Source organism: Sciurus carolinensis, chromosome 4 (assembly GCF_902686445.1).
Source record: "Sciurus carolinensis chromosome 4, mSciCar1.2, whole genome shotgun sequence".
Lineage (NCBI taxonomy): Eukaryota > Metazoa > Chordata > Mammalia > Rodentia > Sciuridae > Sciurus > Sciurus carolinensis.
The window spans coordinates 126,352,943-126,373,923 of record NC_062216.1 but is presented as its reverse complement, the minus strand read 5'-3'; the positions used below and the strand labels follow the sequence as shown (position 1 = coordinate 126,373,923).

At 33.1% G+C, this 20,981-nt stretch overlaps 1 protein-coding gene across 2 annotated transcripts in view; it reads right to left on the bottom strand.

The window, feature by feature from the left end:
* Window positions 1–20,981, bottom strand: part of Cand1 (cullin associated and neddylation dissociated 1) — a 42,071-nt gene that overhangs the window by 7,817 nt on the left and 13,273 nt on the right. For both annotated transcript variants that reach the window (XM_047549859.1, XM_047549860.1), the window contains exons 3-11: window positions 14,584–14,738; window positions 12,891–13,014; window positions 11,270–11,526; window positions 11,075–11,180; window positions 9,873–10,018; window positions 6,237–6,529; window positions 4,486–4,627; window positions 2,645–4,138; window positions 1,639–1,734 (exon numbers count right to left, since the gene is read on the bottom strand). In XM_047549859.1, the coding sequence (XP_047405815.1) occupies window positions 1,639–1,734; window positions 2,645–4,138; window positions 4,486–4,627; window positions 6,237–6,529; window positions 9,873–10,018; window positions 11,075–11,180; window positions 11,270–11,526; window positions 12,891–13,014; window positions 14,584–14,738 (2,813 nt within the window). The remainder of the gene's footprint in view (window positions 1–1,638; window positions 1,735–2,644; window positions 4,139–4,485; window positions 4,628–6,236; window positions 6,530–9,872; window positions 10,019–11,074; window positions 11,181–11,269; window positions 11,527–12,890; window positions 13,015–14,583; window positions 14,739–20,981) is intronic.

Genomic DNA, 20,981 nt, shown 5'->3' with positions numbered 1-20,981 from the left:
GCCTTGACTCCATGTACAAACAGAGAAACAACATGTATCCCATTTGTTTACAATAAAAAAAAATTTTTTTTGAAGTTACAGAGATGGTAACTCAAGTAATTTCTCAGTCTCAGTTTTCCTAAACAGTAAAATGAGAATTACACTTTTAAGGCTACTAAGCAGAATAAATACTATGCATACTGTTGGAACACAGTACTTGATATATACCAGGTATGCACAAGTAGCAGTGATTCAATATTATATGATCCCAAGTCTATATCAGCAATTTTTAAAAATAAACAGGAAGTGAAGACTTGACTGTCAATTTGAAGAATAGCATTTTGATAAAATAAGGGAAAATTTAAGACACTGTACATTGGTAACTCAATGGTAACACCCAGAAAAGTTTGAGCACTTATTACAAAAACCAAACAGACACAGCATGGTTTCAAAAGTAATTTAAATGTATCAGACTAATCCTCCCCACACCTTTGTTTGCCTAATTATTAAACTGTTAGAAGAGTAATTAAAAGAGCACTCCTTTCACTAAAGCTTCTAAAATATTGCTGTTTATCATGAACAAAGTGGTACTGCAGAGTAGACCAGTGGTCCCAATTCTTTGGTCTAGAAATTTCAATTTTTAAAAAATTTCCTAGGTGGTTCTGATGTTCAAATACTCAAATACTGATATAGATAGTAATTCAACTAGAATGATAACCACCTGACTGAATAACTATACTAACAATGCACACTCACTAACTTCTGTCAAGTTGGAACAATGTCTCTAGGGTTACAGCTCAGGCCTTGTCCTCTGTTCTATCTGGTACTATACCAAAATGTGAATCAATATATCCAACCAAAAAATGGGTGGTGCAAGGGGATATGGGAGATGAAGGCAAGCATCTTCTCATAAAGACTTTATTATTTCTAGGTCCTAGCAATAGCACTTATTTGTGCCTGTGTCCGCCTTACTCAACTGGCAATCTCTTTCTGCCATTCAAAATTTGAAGTATTTTTTCATTTTCTTGCACACTATAGGATGGCATGAAGCTATGAGATCTCCCTGCTGATATCTCCATTTTCCTGTTCTCAAGAAAGCTACAAGATAAGTTCTTAACCACTACCAACTATAGGGAAAACAATAAAACACAGGTATGTTATAAAATCATAAATAATTCCAAAAGCTAATTTCTGTCTTTACAGAAACAAAGATGGCTCTAGGTTCACATCTAACTTCTTCTGGAAGGTTATTTATTGTTTGTAACCCTCCAACTCTCTCCCAAAATAATCAAAGACTGGGGCCCTAACAGCTCAAATGTCATTTTAACTTTCTGACTGGTCCAAAATTTATTAATCTTAGATTATTCCAAAAATATGATTATCAAGTAAGTAGCTGATTCTAAAGACATGCTTGTTATCTACTAATTTCAGATATTTGCAAAATCACCTGGTATTTAAGAATAAACATAATTTTCTAAAGCTATAAGATCACATATTATCAATAATCTTTTTAATGAAACAATTATCTTAAAGCACTTTCTCAGCAAAACAAATATTTCCTCAGTCCTGTTTTTAGTTATTGAAATTAAGAGTAACTTGACAATATATATCTCCCCCCAAAGAGTTAACACAATATATTTATCTTTTTCTCCCACTTACCTATGCAGTTCTTTAACAGTGGATCGATAGGTTGAGGATGATCAGAAATAGTAAACTTCACAGCTGTAACCACCGAACTTCGGGCATATGATGAGCCTAATTAAAAATAAATTGCAAGTCTATTGGTCCAATGAAATCCATGGACATCATTTTTAAAATATTTATGTATATATTTTTAGTTGTTGATGGAACTTTATTTTCTTTATTTATATGTAGTGCTGAGAATCAAACCCAGTGCCTCATACACACTAGGCAAGCACTCAACCACTGAGCCACAACCCCAGCCCCATAGACATTGTTTTTACACTACTTCATATAACACCATGTCTTCAAATCCTTAAAATTCTCTTTGGCCAAAAGGGATATTCTTACTGCTCTCAGGATACTAAAAGAACAAAATTTACTCACCTTATGGAAATATAATCCCATTAAATTTCAAAAGATAATTTCTTCTGTGAAGGAAGGGACCAAGGGAAGAAGAAATGGAGGATCTAGCCCTCACAAAAGGGAAGTGGTTAAATCCACAAATAGCTTATAAATTTTTCAAAATTTTTATTTTAAAAGAAATCTATATTAAGAATGAATAGCCATTACTGTTTTCCACTTATTTTAATGGCACTGACACTGATAAATCTGAAATCTAAGATTTTTCAACTAAATACTTCCACCAATTTTAATATAATTAGCCCTAGCAAGCTCTTTATATTATTAATTCAAGAGCTGTCTTTTCCACATTTTAAGACAGTCTCATTAAAATATAGTCAGCATGAATAACTAGATCAAACTTATTAAGCATTTCTACCTAATTATACTATCCTTCTAAACAAAATTTCATCAATATAGCTCCACATTATAACACAAGGGAGTACTTTTGCATAAGTTAACTTACAAGTAAGAGAATCTGGTCCAACTTCCTTAATTAAGTATCTTTCAAGGCCACCAACTGCCAATAATTTATTTATTTATTTTGGGCAAGAAAATCTATTTTCGATAAGAAAATACTTACCTGATATCAAATACCCCTTAAGCCGTGGAAGAAGAGTTTCAGGATCAATGAGAGTGAGTTTTCCTAGACATTCAGCAACAACATTTCTGGTACCTTCTTCTGCACACTCACAGTGCTTTAATAATAAGGCCCAGATGTTTTCAACATATGGTTTAAGGCCCACCACTGATGCAGAGCTAATAATTTCCTTCAAGGAATGAAGCAGAAGATACTGCCTTTTGGGTTGACTGGTTATTTCTTGTAAAACAAATGGCAGATATTCAGGAAGGTTGCCCACACTAATGCTGCCTAATGCATAGGATGCAGCTGATTTTACTTCTTCACTAGGAGATGAGAAAGCTTCTAATATAACAGATTTTAGTTCCAACTGCCCACTTAAGTCAATATGATGCCCAACTTCTCCAAGAGAAAGGAGAGCTAAGAGGCGAATGGAATCTGTAGACCTTGAGTTCTTGACATCTTGAATAAACTGACCTACTACAGCTGGCCCCTCCTTAGGGCATGCTCGAGTAAGGGCAGCTACACATTTGGCAATGGAATAATAAGACTGCTTATGAGTCAGAGCTGTGCTCTGAGAGTAAACTGGACCAGTCAGCATGCGCAACAAATCCATATATCCTAAATTATTTGTTCCAGTGACAACCAGAGCTTGGAAAAAGTCTAGCATGGCACTAAGAGCTCCCCCCTGCAACAAGGGTGATCTCACAAGTCCAATAAGTTCATTGAGAATAGATCCACTTATCTTTGAGAGGGAGGAAGGATAAACTTTTGCCAGGGTAGTCAGAAAACTGATAGCCATCTGTGAAACATGCATATCACTTTCACTGATAAGAGGTGGGAGCTCATCTAAGACTGCATCAATCATGGCAGCTGTCAGGCTGTCACTGTAGTTTTTAATTAGAATATCTAGGGCAGAAAGGGTCCCCAGTTTCAAAGCTCTCTGGTTTTTCCTGAGAAATGAAGCAAGGATAGGAACCCCTTCTCCCAGGACAGGCCTCAAATCTATCTTCAAAGGTGACCCAGCAATCAGTGTTAATGCCTTCACTGTAGTTAATCGAGTAATTTCATTCTTGAGTCTCTCCAAGAAAATCTGAAGTGTATTAGGCAAGTCGGAACCCAAATTGTCTCCAAGGTTGCAAATAATCTGTCCCATACAGGAAATAGCCCTTTCCTTGACTTCCTGATCAATGTCAGCTGCTTTTAACCTCTTAATGGTACAGGTAAATAGATCTTTGATGTAAGGAGTTGCATCAAACGAGGAAGGCTGATCTAAAGGACGGATTACTTTAACAAGCTGTTGAGTAACAAGAAGTGCTTCAGATGTAATCTTGTAAAATGGGTCTCCAACACAAGCCACCACTGGCGGGACCAAAGCCTGAACATGAGGATGGAAGACTTGAGGAGAGTGGTTACAGAGGATTACATATAGGCATGACAAAGCATCAATCTTCAAATTCGATGAGCTTGATTTATCATTCAGTGAGAAAATAATTCCTAAAATGTCAACAACAACAACAAAAAATCATTTCTGTGCCATTCTTAGAAAGAAATATTAAAAATCAACCTCTAAAATATTAACGTTCCTATTTTCATATTATCTCAAGAGTTAAAAAAAAAAAAAAATCACAATCTAAACTAGCCAAGTCAAAGGGTTCAGGGTAAAATTTTAAACTTTTTATTTGCAAATTTCTAACTTCACATGTTTAAGATGTCTAGATAAAAAAGTTCTATGTGCACATTAAATTGTCATAAAATTGCCTCTTAAGAGAAACAATTATTTAAGCTTCTCCGAGTCTTAAAAAGTCCGTAACAAGTCCCCAAAGATATTGACTATTTCATACCTGGTACAAGCACAGGAATGTGTTGTGTTAGAGCCCCAGGTAATACATTTACCAGTTCAGTTAACATGTTAAAACAACACTGTCGGGTCTTCACACTTTTCTCTTTCATCTGTTTGTGCAGAGCTTTAACAATGTTGGGAACCTGTAATTACCACATACTCATTAGTCAGTTCATCCATTGGTATTTCCTCAGTATACTTAATGTGATATATAAAGAATGAAGAGAAAAGAAAGAATTTATTTATTTTTGGCTACATTCCTAGTTCAGCTCCCTACTGCTATTGCAAACAGAGACTACTAGATATAAACCAAGTTAGTCGTACGTACTATGACTTGTAACTATTTGCATGAAACTGTTAAAAAACTAAAGAAATCACTTAGCTTTCTACAGAGCAACAAAACAATTTTGATTTTTAATTATAAAATGCATATGAGTAATAAAAATTAACCAAATGGTAAATAATTTTCACTAAAAAGTTCAGGAATATCATTTATAAGAGACAGTAGATATGCAACAAAGGAAACAAGTAACATTATGGAAAAGTTACCATCAAATAGGTCTTTTTTTTTGCTTTCAGTTTCCTGCTACCAGGAAAGCAATCTCACTTCAAAAGTAGCTACAAGCAGCAGGGGTACAATTTGTAGACATCTGATCTAAACTTTCTAATGTTTTGTTAGTAAAACTTAAATACAGTCTCCATCAACAATTTTTATGGATGCCAGGCTATAGACAGAGCTTCTAAAATCTCTCAGTAACTAAAAGAAGAAAGAAATTAAGAACATAATCCCCTCAACAATACTATACAGCCACACATTGTAACAGAACAATAATTAATCTTACTAGAGACAAAAGAAATTACGTACTTCCTCAGGGATACCTAATGATATTATTATACCTAGTGACTCTATTAAATAATACCTGACTTCTATAGGCTTACTGCTTGTGGCCTCCAAATATATACTTTATCCCATACAATTAATTGTCAATGCTGACCTTTATGAATTAAAGTTCACAAAATTTATTTATTTGCAATACTTGAAAACAAGACAGATATGATATATATTATCTCCTCTCCTGATTTAATAACTTAAAACATTTGTTTTGTAATACCAAAAGAAAAAAAAAAAAAAGACATAGTACTTATATACTCCCATAGAGTTACTAAGGGATTACATGTAAGACAGGAAAATGCCCACTATATACTAGTCAATAAATGTTTAGGAAAAAAGTCCCCAAGTAAAAAATGTGTATGTTATTATACTAAGAGTTGGCATATATCAAGCACTAAGGAGTATGCACTACACTAAAACTCTATACAGATCATTTCATCTCTTACTACCTGGGCCCGATTTCTAAATAAACCCTTATTACAAATGAGAAGACTGAGGTTAAATAAAACAGGCCAAATAAAATGACTAAATAACTTGGCCAAGATCACAAAACTAAATTATGAATAAAGATGGCTATGTGATCTGACAACTCTAAGACTTCTCCAGTAATATCATATATAAATATTACTTTACTGAATCTTAAAATTATTTTAATATCACTTATCAAGTAAAATGAGGAACACTTTGATTAGAATGAATGAGTCAGAAGTAAATATGAACATTTACTGCTATACAAACATTTATCCCAGAACTTTGTTTCTCCAAAGGTATTTTAGAATTCACATTTACATACACACACACACACAAAATTTGAAGCACATTTACTATGACAATTTTCTAAAGCACACTTTTAAACCAACCTGACTCTGAAGCATTGTTAAAGGTGTTTCTCCCTGTTCCATTGCATCTGGGTCACATAGCCAGCTTTGTACAGGACGAGTTTGCTTCAAAAGAGAAAGGTAGGCATGAAAAACATCTGCTTTTACATTCTCTTCACGCTCTTTAAATCTGGATATCAGTGCAGGAGAGACGGTCTTGTAGAATTCTGGAAGCATTTCATGCCTTGTGCTAACTACGGCATCCAAGCACTTGGCAGCTGCACGCCTCACTTTCCAACTCATGTCGTCATCATCACTGTATTCATCATCACTACCTAAAGGTAAGTTTTAATGTGAATAAGCTATTAATGATAAGAAAAGTATATCATTTAATAGAAAAAATAAATTGGTAATTTACTTTTCATTAACATATACAGCAAAGCACAGGTTTAAAAACAATTAGAACTTAAAACAGATGCAAAACTTGTTACTTTTATAAAATTTGCACATAAATTAACATCTAAAGAAAAATGATCATGATTGTGTTTTTAACTTGCTAAACATTTTCTCATTTATTATGAGTAATGAACTGTTGCTTATTTATAACACTTTAAAATTATTAGTACATTCTTTAGAATACAAATATAAAATAACAGATCTCTCAGTCTTAAAATTCAAAGGCTCACTATTACAGGAAAAATCAAACAATGGGAGAATTTATAAAACAGAATATGAAATGGATTTGTGGCTATACATGCAAAAGATGATTACTAGTATTCTGGGGGTGAAAAAGAATCCTGACATCATCTTTGTGACAAGATTTTTCACTAAACTTATTGATGTGCTATTAGGACAAATATGCATATTCTCAACCTTTCACAATTTTGTCAAATGACACTATCTTTTTCATTATAAAAAGAAAATACTATCCACTTAACAGATTACCATCTTCTCCAAATTCCTAAAGTTAAACTACAAACATTCCAAGCGTAAGAATTAAGAATTATATTTCATTTATGTATAATTAATAGATAATTTGGCCAGGCACAGTGATGCACTCCTGTATCCGAGCAACTCGGAGGCTAAGACAGGAAGATCTCAAGTTCAAGGTCAGCCTGGGCAAGTAAGTGAGACCATGTCTCAAATTTTTAAAAAATTTTAAAAAGGGCTGGGGACCCAGCTCCGTGGTAGAGCATCCCTGGCAGTGGCAGGGAGTAACAAAGTCAAAAAGGCAACAAAAATGTCAGTGGTTTTGGGCTGGGGATGTAGCTCAGTGGTAGAGCACTAGCATTTTTGAGGCCCTGGGATCAATACCAAGCACTACAAAAAAGTTAAAAAATAAAAGTACCCATTGTTACGTAGCTAAGACTATGTCTCTGAAATGATTCCTTAGTGTATGAGTATTGAGGGTAAGGGTAATATGTCTCTACTGCCCTATAACCCAATTAGCTTAGTGACAGTCAAATACAGCCAGTTGGACTTTAGAAGACTCTAGGAGGTGTAATAAAAATTTCCAACCTCCAAATAGTTTATTTGATTTCATTCATTTTTAGACATTATAGGAACATTCAACCAAATACTGCTAAACACCAGGCATTTGATTCACTCTCTCATACCTATTTAAATAAAATTTAAAAGGAAACTGCTAAAAAAACTACTGACTTAAAGAAAAAGAAAATAAGTAAATCAAGTTTTTTCCAATTTTAACATACAATGTGAATTACATCCCAGAAATATAAGGTTTACTGAAAACTATTTTATTTAAAAAATTAACAAATATCCTAATCACTGAAATTATCCTTATTTAATGAGTCATCATAAAACCATGGAAGAATGACATGTATTACTTATAATTCATATAACTTATGAAGTAGTTGAAGGGCTTGTATTATTATTTATCATGCTAAACACCTATATTCAAAACCTGGAGTATATTGCTCCTTCAAATATTCATATCACAATATAAGCTAAGGTTTCCCTTCATCAATATAACACATTTATTATATACTGTGTACTAGGCACTGTCCTAAGCACTGACATAAGGCAATTAACAAAGAGATTAAAATTTCTAGTCTTCCTGAAGACAGCATTCTAGTAGATGGAAGATAATCAATTACAGTGTGTCAGAAACTGATTGTGATAAGCAAAATTAAAATGCTGAAAAGGGAAATAAAGGTATGCCAAGAGAGGAGAAAGCTCCAGGATGGGAGGGATGTGAGAAAAAAGGAATCAGGTATGACCAAGGTTTTAGACCTGAGAAACGAAAATAAGAAAGGTACCATTCTGAGACAGAAAAAAACCAAAGAAAGAACAAGTTTGGAGATGGATGAACAAAAAGTAGGGAGAAGATATTTCAAATATTTGACAAGCAATGTCAATTAAACAGTCACATATGAACCTGAACTCAAAGGAAAAGATCTGGAGCAAAGATAAGATTGGGTTGCCACCATACTAGTATTAAACTCAGGAGATTACATGAAGTCAACAAGAAAATTAAGAGTCCAACAGGTAAGTGTAAAGACTGAATCATAATGAAATCAAAATTTAGAGGTCAGAAAGGTGAAGAAGAGTAAAACCAGGCAAGTGTGGTATCCTAGAAGCTAAATAAATACTGCTAAGATTAATAGGCAGAGTCAGGCATCTGCAATCTTTTATATCACTGAAGTCCTTCAGGGTTCAAGATGGAAGGTGAAGAAAGAAAATGAACAATTTCTAATTTGAAGGGTTGTGCTATAGAGGAGAGAAAATGGGGAGTACCTGCTAGAGAAGTATATATGGGGCTGGGGAGATAGCTCAGTTGGTAGAGTGCTTGCCTTGCAAGCACAAAGCCCTGGGTTCGATCCCCAGCACCCCAAAAAAAACAAAAAAAAAGGAGAAGTATATATGGGTTAAGGGAGGTACTTTTAGTTGTTTTTCTAAAGATGGGCTAACTTATGGACTTTCTAGGAAAGTTATTACATAAATTCAAAGAATCAAACTACATAAAAAGTATTATTAAAAAACATTTACCCATTAAAATATCCCTATGATTTCCTCATAAAATATCTCTTACAGTCCTTCCAATACAAAAAGAAACAACTAAACATGAGCAACCCTATGTCCTTTAAGTGCATTCCTTTCCAGAGTAAATACCACAAATCACAGTGTAACATCAATTTTAGAAGCTTTAGAAATTTTAGGTCATTCATGAAAGTTATATGTGTCTTCAAACATTACATAGAATTGTTCATAAATGTACCTATGACTAAGCAAAAAATTATTCTTTGAATACCTTTGAAACTGCTTGGAATACGTATATTTTCAGATTATTTATTTTTCCAGTAGTAGAGACTGAACCCAGGACCTCGCCCATGCTAGACAAGTACTCAGTCATTGAGCTACCTCCTTTTCTCATTTTTATTTTGGAACAAAGTCTCATTAAGTCTCCCAGAATGGCCTGGAACTTGTGATACTCCTACCTCAGTCTCCTAAGTAGCTGATATTGTTGGTTTGCATCACCATGCCTAACAGAAACAATTTTTTTTTAAACAATGATTTAATCTTCTGACAAAAACACTTTGTAGAAACTATGAATACTGAAGGACAAAACTGTAGTATAATTTGCAATAAAAATCACCTCCATCTATAATACTTAGTGTTTCACAAAATTTAAGTTTTCTCCTATCCAATTTGAAATACCTTGATCATCATCATCACCACCATCTGCATCCATAGCATTTTCATCTTCATCTTCATCATCATAATTGTAATTTGGATCATAGGTAAGATATTTAAGACAAATGTTTATAATAGTAGAAACATGAGGATATACTTCCTTAGGACATCTGAAGATAAAAACACAAAAGCTGCTTTATGCAACTATTCTTTTCTCCTTGGTTCAGTGTCTGCCACATTTTACGTCAGTACTAGCAATTACATAGGAAAGAAAGTATTTCTCAGACTATTTAACACCAACTGAACTTTTTCTTCCAGGCCCTTCATATTTTAAAAGATTTCTTTCAAATTATATTTATTTAATTAATTTTTATGAAGAATCTCCCCCACACACATTTTAACTATGTTATGGTTAATGTAGAATAGTACAAAGAGAGATATGTGAAGACCAAGTCCAAATAAATGTGCTCTTTAGCAACTCGAATTATTGGTGAAAATGTTAAGTGTACATTCATCTACTTTGGTCTTCTAGCTCTATGTTGAGAGGAAAGGAAAAAAAACATAAATGCACACAGGGCCAATAAATAAAGGAATAATTTTGTGTTTCTTACAAAGGAACAGAAATGAATCCCAAAATTTCCAATTTTAAAAATCTGATATGATTGTAAAGTGACTTCTCAAAACCCTGAATGGCAAGGCATAAAATCAAGACATTGTGCTATATTAGCCAAAGGAAAAATCTGTTACTAGGTTAGTATTGTCTTCTAGTACATAAATGCAAAATTCTAATTAAGCTTTTAAAATATACTAGAATCAAAATTTCCAATATGATAATCACTGTTCTTAGCAAAATAGATGAGAGATCTAAAAAAAACTGTTGAAAAGATTTGGAAGTCACTATACATTTCTGATCAAATAATTAATCTTACTCCTCTCTCAGGACAGACATACATTCATATAATGGTATCTCTTCCCCTCTACCAAGGCAAAAATAATTATAAATGCTTTTCCTGGTTCTTTAAATAAATTCCTGATAAAGAGAAGGAAATGATAAATGTGACAACCACATTTTTTAAGAGGATGACATTAATTTCAAATATTGACTATTAGTTATTAAAGAACTAATTAAAATACAGTTGAAATTTTGAGAGTTGTTTTTCCTTACACAATCTAATCTAGATCTTAATTATTCTTCTGTTCTTAAGGAAAAAGCTAAAATAACTTACCTTCTCACAAATGATTCAAAAGCTTGAATGCAGTATTCTCTTAATTCATCATCATCTACATTACAAAATTTTACCACCAAAGGAATTATCTTCTCAAGGTATTCGCCTAAGAAAAGCACACTATTTCTTAAAAACGTACTTTTTTTTTTTTTTTTTTTAATTAAAGACAACTTTAAAACATTTAAAATTTCTTACCTATCCTATGGCCAGCTTGCCTACTAATAGCAGCAATACATTGTATGTAGGTTCTTGTTGTTGACATGGAATCATTTTTGGACAACTCTGACAACAGATGTTCAATAAGATCTACAAAAACTATATTTCCACAGCTCATAACCAGATGGCCAAGAGCAATAATGGTTCTTTTCCTTACTGCAAGTCTGGGGCTGGTCAACTGGGGAAGTAGACAGGTCAGAATTGAAGGATGGAAATTAACAAGAAGTCCTCCTTGCCTTAAAATAAAAAATAAAAGAAAGAAAACAATGAATAAATTGAGGATGTCTGAGCACACTACAATGTCGGGCCTCTAAACTCAATGTAAATATGCAATAGGGTATAAAGAAGACAAATCCAAATTCAGAATGAAAGGAAAACTGAATTCTCACTATCTTTTGCCAATGCAAATGAAAATCTAGAACTAGTACTACAACTCCTGGAATCTAGACTTACATTCCCCATTATAGGTTATCTAACCAATTGGCTAGGCAAAAACTCAATGATCTTGTCACTTTTTTCCCTCCACAATCTTTAAATGATTTTCTCTATTAATTATAGTTTTTGGGGTGAATTCACAACTTCTCCTATCTCCTCACTCCTCCCTCTTCCTTGCCTTTTCTCTGTACATCAATATACTAAGTTTTACAGATCCTTATGGTTCCATAATAGTACTCAAACAGCTATAATGTCCCAGACAGTGCCAGTGATCAAAACACACAGAATGAAAAGCCTACTGGATTATCAATGCTTATCAAATTAAGTACAAAATCCCCACCCACCTCAACATGACCCCAATCTATCAGAATGATTTCCTACTACTTTTCTATTCATTCTATATTCTGGAAAACACTATTTATATGGACATATTCTATACCTGGGCATATCCATCTACAGAAGTGCTACATAGCACTTCAATTCAATTCAAATGCATTCTTACCAGTTAGTCTTCAGTCCCATTCTGCCTTATAGCCATCTGCATTCTCATTTCCTATAGTAAACTATAAACTCTCTGTGTGCTAGAATTGATAGTGCCTCATATATATTTACATATACACACATATCCTTCCACATGAAGGCACATGCTTATTAAATTGAACTGAATTAGCCACAAATAATGAACAAGTATAATTATAAGAACCAAGGATTAAATAACTGCCAGACTCTTTAACTTATTTTCTCCTAGGAGTTGCTCAACTCTGTCTATATTCCAAAGTTTAACTTCTAAGAGAAAACAGAAAAGCAGCAAATTACTAAAAAATCAAGTTCCTTCTTCCCCACAAAACATGCATTATAAATAATGGTTACTTAAGATTACCAGCACTTGTTTAACTGTAAAAAATAAATAAACTGTGCTGAAAAAACTTAAATTACAAATCTTACTACTTTTCAGAACTTCAAAATGTGTTTGCTATGCCATAATATGCTTATAATTATGCTTACATAATTAGCTTATGTGTCCCCTTACCCTCAATCACATATATTTATAAGCCACTTTAAACATGAATAAATTTGGATATTTTCTTACATCTACCAAAAGGGATTTTTAATAAATGAATATAATATCTGTATAACAAGTAATGTAAATAATGGGCACATTCACCTGCTCAACATATCAGCCATAATATCCAAGGCTTCTAGCTGAACAGAGACATCTTCCTGCTTTGCTATTGCACTGGTTAGACGTCCAGTAATCTTTTTACATACATTAGCAGCTAATGCAGAACCTGCATAAATAATAAGCCAATGATAATTTCAAGAAAAACAAGTTGAATTTCATCTAATATTCATTGTAGAAACCAAATATTTGACAATTCTAAACTTAATGAAGACACTCAAAGATCCATGCCAGAAAAGCCTGTTTCAAAACTGGCTGTTTTTCAATAAAATAACTTATTAGACATAAACGAAGACAATGACAATAGTTTTCTCTATTTAAGTCTTCATTTTTAGTAACCTAGTCTTTTAAATTTCAGTGAATTAAAAAACATTCTGAGCTCCAATGCTTAACCGTTTCTTTAAAAGAAAATCTTATAGCTCTGTAGTCTCTAATCAGGTCCTTTTTAACACAGATTCCATAATTTCATTATATAGCAGAAATGTTATTCCAGGACTCATATGTCAAGGTTATTGCTATTGAAAGTAGGTCACATTATCACTGACAAGTGAGAGAAAAAACGTAAGTAAATGTGAAACACTCTGAATGGTTAAAAAAAACAAATGAAGGAAATACCAACATAGCCAATACAATTTTAAAGAATGTAGAGTCGCATAGAATAGTCAGAGTTGGTGGAATATTTGAGTGAAATAAACAACTTCTTAATAAAGATAAAGTAATATTAGTATGATATAGTAGAAAAGTATAATTTTGGAATCAAAAGATGATGAATTTGAATCTTCACCCAACTAGGACATCGAAACCTGGGGTGAATTAATCTCATCTTTCTGAATTTCAGTTCCTCCATTCACAAACTAGGAGGAATCTTAAGGTCTCCCTGAGTGGCTGATGTTTAGACTAAGTGAAATACACAAGCAGCACTTAACATGATGGCTAGAAGAGTGAATTATTAATAAGTATTTACTAAGCAAACGATTTAAAACAACATACCCAGATGACATTATTACCAATTAAATCTTCCCATGAAGTGTGTGGGGGTGTAATTTCACCCCATTTGCAGATGAGACAATAACTATTAGACTGCTAATTTTAGCAAGTTTAAAAGTCAAGATCAATTCTAAAACTTATATTACATACACTTCATTGGAAGCCAAAAGTTAATTAATTAACAAATTCATTAGTTATAATTCAAAACTTTAATTACCAAGTAGTTATAAAAGGTTTAACTTAAAGTTACTAGTAAACAGAACAAGTTCATAGCTATGTCTTAACTATGTTAAATTTTACTTAGAAAATTATGCTGCAAAGGAGAATTAATCCTGGAAATAGAACAGTAATCAGAACTCAAAATTCTGTTTATATTTCCCCTCCATATATAGGCTGTCACAACTCCAGTCTGCAGTTTTGGCACATACAATATAAAATCTTACTACAACACATAAAAATTCATCTGAGATATTTAAATTGAATCAAAATATTTATTTCAAGTGAAATCTATTTTTGAAGAAAAAATAAGACTTCAGATTTGATTTTCTAAATTGTTGAAGGGGACGCCTATAAAAATCTTTTAGGATCTCTCTCCCTCCCTGGTCAGGAAAGGAAGAAGGAAGCCAGGAGGTGCAGATAGGGGAGAAATACCTATATGTAGAAATTAAATAAGAAAAATGTTCTTGCTTACCACTGGAAGCTGGAGGAAGTTCTCCAATTACTGTTTTAAGGCCAATACTTGAAATATCTCGAAGTTGTTCTTTATCAGAAAGCATGTTAGTGCAGAGGGTATCTACAATTGTCTCTACTTGGTATTCTTTCACTTTACTCACTAAAGGGCCAAGGCTGCAAACATAAAGAAAAATTCTTTTTAAAATCTAGATAAACACCAAAACCAGAAAAATATGCAAATAGAAACATTAAATTGTCTGTCTAGCAACTGTCAACCAAGTATATATTATGCTTGTATCATAAATAATATACAAATGAGGATATAAAAGAAACTCTTGACTGATAAACTCCTTGTAGTTAGTTTCCAATTTTTTCCATTGGGAAAAAAAAAAGTATTATGAAACTGAAGATGATTTACATTCCCCACTCTAACATTTCAAATATAAGAAAAACTTATAAAGGCAATCAATTAGAAGTCTGCAGAAGTCTACTAGCAGAAAGATTTACCTACTATAGCAGTTCTTTCACATGTATCACTTTGCCAACTTTTACTACCACCAAACTCCACCTAATGAGCCAAAAGAATTTCTAATGTCCTTGAGTATCCTTAATTTATTCCTTTTATTCTGACTGGTTCCAACAATTGAAAAGAGTAATACTAGTCTACTCCCAAATAACTCTGTATATAGAGTTCCTGTTAGTACCCTTTAGACTGTTAATATAGGTTTGCATTATGTTCACTGGTTGAACCACTTTTTTATGGAGAAAAGTCTTTCCTCTATTACCTTCCCACAGACGTTAGCACATAGTAGGTAAGTTTGGTGAATGAATAGTTATCAAGATGCCACTGTATTCAAGATTACTGAATAACAAAGGAGGTTTGGTCCCAATCTTTGAAAATTTACTATGAAGTTGCTGGTGAGATAAGGAACTCACTTAACTATGAGATAATGAAGTCAAATCAGGTGTGGTGATACATACCCATAATCCCCACTACTCAGGGGCTGACAGGCAGAAGGGTTTAAGAGATCAGCAAATTAGTGAGACTGTATTTCAAAATAAATGGGGGCTGGGATGTAACTCAATGGTAGAGTGCTTATGTACCAGGTGTGAAGTCTTGGGTTCAAGGGCCAGTACCAAAGGAAGGAAGGAAGAAAGGGAGGAAAGAAGAGAGAGGCCTTCAGTGTCTTACAGTTTCTTGAAATAAACTGTTAAATTCAATGTTAGCCTTTGTAAGTGAATTTAAACATGTTAAACTATCAGATTTTTAGGTTTTGGACTTTGATGGAATACTTAGGAAAGAGGCACATTTCAAATGGGGAAACAAGCTTTTATAAAGACCAAAGACTAGAACGAATGGAATGAATACTGGAAGAAATGAATAAAAAGAACTGATTGATACAAAAGGCAGATGGAAAGCACAATAGGAATGATAGACTCCTAGGATATTACAAAACAAACAAACAAACAAACAAAAAACACCTTTAAAGTCAAGCTAATAAATTTAAATGTGATGCAGTAAAACTGGGAGTCGATGTATTTTTTTCAAGTGTAAGTGACATGAAAATAGTTTAATTTGACACAGATCAATGTCTCACACACAGATGCTCAATAAATAACTGCCGATTGCTTGCTTGACTAGAGAAGTTGAAGGCAGTATACAATTTGGGGGATTAAGAGATAGGAAGAAAAACAGGTTGTTTGGAGAACTCCAAGAACAACCTAATCTAAATTGATGGCAGTGATAATACACACAGGGCAGATACATGGAAAAACCTAAAGTGTAACCATGAAAACTGGGAATAAAGATAAAAGAGATTTCAAAAATTAACTTAAAGAGTTCTAGCTTCCAGCAACAGCAGAACAGCTTTGCTAAACTAACCTTCCTGCAGGTAACAACTGCAAAATTTCCAAAACTGTCTTTCAGAAAACAACTATTTGAGTGGCAGAAAATAGGCCAAAAAACAGATGGAGAAAAAGTGTGCCTAGAAGTTCATACCCAGTGGAATTATTTTTCAAAAATGGAAACAAAGGGGCTAGAGCTGTGGCTCAGTGGTAGAGAGCTTGCCTGGCATGTGTGAGGCACTGGATTCAATTCTCAGCACCACATAAAATAAATAAATACATACATAAAATAAAGGTCTGTTGATAACTAAAATATACATATAGACATACACACACACACACATATATATAAAACTGGAAATAAAGACAAAAACAAAGACAAACAAAAGTAGAAAGAATATATCACCATCAGAATTGTACTACGAGAATTAGCAAAGGAAATTTTTTAAGCTAAAGGAAAAATTAAACCAGATGGTAATTTGGATCAAGATCAAAAGAAAGGAGTGACTATCACTACCAGAAATGGTATATGTGCACATACATAATAAGCAACATTTAAAGGGCTGTATTTTGCTCCTCAAACCACAAAGAATGTTGCACACATACACATACTTATCAATAAATAAAAAAAGCAGTATCACAAACAACAGGAAGAAAGCAAATGCACTGACTGCTATTATGGGAGTTTAAACTATTTCAAGTAGTACAATATTAACTAACTAGACTGTGACAAATTTAAGGCAAGATTTGTAATCCCTATAGCCTATAAAGAGACATCTCAAAAGACAACAGAAGAATCAAAACAAAATATGTAACAGGAATTCCCAACTTTTTGGGTCTAAGATCCACTTCAAAAATCACTGAAGACCCGAAAGAACTTATTTTTAAGTGGGTCTATCTGTCAATGTTTACCATATTAAAATTAAATAAAAATCATTTACATGTTAGGAATAAATAACATTTTTAAGAAAAATAATTATATTCTCAAAAATTAAAAAAAAAATTACCAAAAACAGTACAAGTACTGCTTTTACATTTTTGCAACTTTCTTTCATGTTTGGGATTAAAAGAATATAGAATTTCCTTATGTGCTTTTGCATTCAGTTTGCTGTCATGTGGCCTCTAGAAAATTAACACTGTGCACTATGAGAAATCAAAAGGGAAAATAAGGTCTCAGTATTATTCATTCAATAGTCTGGCCCTATTAGGGTCAAGGGGCTGTGCCAATGCCCCTCTGGATCAAACTTCAGAAGTGCTGCTTTAAGTATTTGACTACCCCAAAAGAAAGCAGAAGGAAAATAATAACAAAAACAGAAAACAAGAGTAAATTGATGGGCTGGGGCTATAGCTCAGTGTGAGGCACTGGGTTCAATTCTCAGCAGCACCACATAAAAATAAATAAATAAATAAAGTGAAAGTTAAAATGACATACCAAAATTCAACCATATCAATATTTATAATAAATGTCAGTGAGTCAACTGAACACTACCATTGAACAGCAGAAATCATAAAACTGAACAAAAAAGCCAGACCCAGTTACCTATTGTCTATAAGAAACAATTTTAAAATGACAGCTAAAATTATAATAAAAACAATATGCTACACACACGAATCTAAAAAAAAACCTCTAGTGGCTATATTAACATCAGAGGAAATATATTTCAAGATGTGTTGCCAGAGATAAAGAGAAACATGTTATACTCAAAGACTCAAATATCAAGAAGACATAACTATTATAATAAATGTGTTCACACAGTCACTGACCAAATTTTAGTCAGATTGCTCTGAGACCACTTTTCAACTAGGCCTTGACCCTGGCCTCTACACTTGCTGGGTCTGCAGGTCTCACCCTGGTGTCTCTCCTGTAATTTTACATCTCCCGATTCCTTCATTTTGCTTGTTGGCTATAAATCTCCACTTATCCTTATATTCACAGTTAAGCCCAATGTCTCTCCCCTACTGTAACAATCCTGACACCTATGACAACAGCCCTGAATAAAGTTTTCCTTACCATTCAAATAAATGTCAATAATAATAATAACAATAATAATTTTGTCTTTAACACAATTTTAAAATGAAAGGAAAACTTACATTACAAAGAGAAATGATGATCAACAATCATAGTTGGAAATTTAAAAATCCCTCTCAGTAATCAAGATTACCCAAACAAGTCAGACAAGATATAATCTAAACACTATCAATTATCCTGAGCTGATATTTATAAAACACTTTAACCAACAACTAAAGAATATATGTTCTTTTCAATGAACAGGGAATATTTACCAAGATCTACCATATGGTAGGCTATAACACAAATCTTGGTAAATGTAAAAAAAAAAAGTGTCCTAAAATCTCAGACGTATGCCTCTCTGACCACAGTGGAATCTAATCAGAAATCAGTAAAAATAAGCATCAAGATAAATTGCTTCTAGGGGCTGGGGCGATAGCTCAGTCGGTAGAGTGCTTGCTTTGTAAGCACAATGCCCTGGGTTCGATCCGCAGCACCCAAAAAAAAAAAAAAAAAAAAAAAAAAAAAAAAAAAAAGATAAATTGCTTCTAAATAACTCATGGATTAAAAAAATCACAATGGAGATTAAAAATATTTTGCAATTTTGGTAAAAATAACAAAATTTATAGGATATAGCCAAAGATGTGCTTAGAGGAAAATTCACATCTTTAAATGTTTAAATTAGAAAGTCAGAAGAAAACATCTATAAAAGCGAAGAAATCAATGAAATAGGAGAGAACACAGCTTATGCTAACATGGGTGCTTAGGTAGAAAACTTGGGAGGACTCAAAAACTACTCTTAGTAAGTATGAAATACTATGGTTCACAGTTGAAAGACTCAGTATTAAGATGTGAATTCTTCTCATATGTTTCTATGACTTCAACATAATTCCAAGTAACAGAATTTGACAAACTGATTCTAAAACTGAAATTTACATAGAAATACAATGGACCATAAAAAACAACAACAAAATGCCCTTGGGGAAAAGAACAAGGCTAAAGAATTTAAACTATCTTATTTCAGACTTGCTACAACACAATCTATACCACCATTTCTCAAGCAGGGGTGATTTTTACTCTCTAAGAGACATTAGGGAACGTCTATAGAAATTTTTGGTCGTCACAATTGGGGGTAGTAGGAATACTATAGGCAAACAGAGAACAATAGCAAAGGATGCTGCTAAACATCATACAATACGAAGAAGATACAGGAGAGCCCCCCATATCAAAGAATTACCTATTCCAAAATGTCAGTGTTGCCAAAGTTAAAATAACCTAAGCTATGCTAACAGAAGAGTGTAGTACTGGTATAAGAATAGACAAACAGATCAACAGAACGGAAGAAAGTCTATAAATACACACTTAGAGTCAACTGATTTGTTGTCAAAAATGTCAAGGTAATTCAGCAAGAAAAGAAGGTCTTTCCAATAAATAGTGCGATAACAACTGGATATTCACATGAAAAAAAAAAGTGAACCCAATTCTTAAACCTTCCACAAAAATTATTCAAGATAAGATCATAGAACTGAAAGCACAAACTAAAACCATAAGGATTATTAGGAGAAAGTTTTAGTGACCCAAAGTAAAGAAAGATTTCGTAGGAAATAGAAAATAATTGCAAAAAAAAAAAAAAAAAAAATTAAAGAGGGGGATGTAAGTCAGTGGTAGAGTCAACATCTAGCATTTATGAGCTTCGGGTTTAATTCCCAGTACCACAAAAAAATAAACAAACTTAAGCTCAGCAAATTTGGATAAAATATTTGCAAAAAAGTATGTGACAAAGAACCTATATTCAGTGCGTATGAAGAAATCCTACAACTTGATAAATGAAAAGACAAACTCAATTTCAAAATATTAGAAAACTGCACAAAAAACAGCCAATAATGAAACATATGAAACAGGTTTTAACATTGTTAGTTATGAGAGTAATGTAAATTAATACATAAACAACTCCTGGAATGGCTAAAACTAAAGACCAATACAACTAGAAATGGTGAGAATGTGGTGCATTTGGTTAACTTCAAGAAAATGGAACATATACTTTGGGAAACAACTCTTCTCAAAGACTTAAATAGATAACAGCAATTTCACTCCTAGGCACCAATCAAGAAGAAATTTAAAAGATACATGTCCCGACAAGGACTGTTTCAGGAATGTTCATTTATTCCCAATAGCTAAACCCTGGAAAGGAACCAAGTGAATAAACAAATTATAACATCAGTTAACTACTAATGGATTAAAAAAAAAGCGGGGGGACATAAACCATTAATACATACATGAACAAATGTCACAGAAGTTAGGAGAAAAAAAGCCAGCCACAAACCATCACATTCTATATTCCATTGCATAAAGTTTTATAATAGGCAAAGCTAATTTATTGTTAACAAACTCTGAACTATGTGACCTTGAACGGAGATGTATAACAATACAATTTTATCTTTTCAAATGGTTTTCCAGTCTTTTGGAAAAGTTTCATCTTTCCCCCAGTGACACCACCTTTATAACGTGCTTCATTGGTCTATGAATGCCCTGCTACCTAACTGCTTTGATTATAAAGACATAAT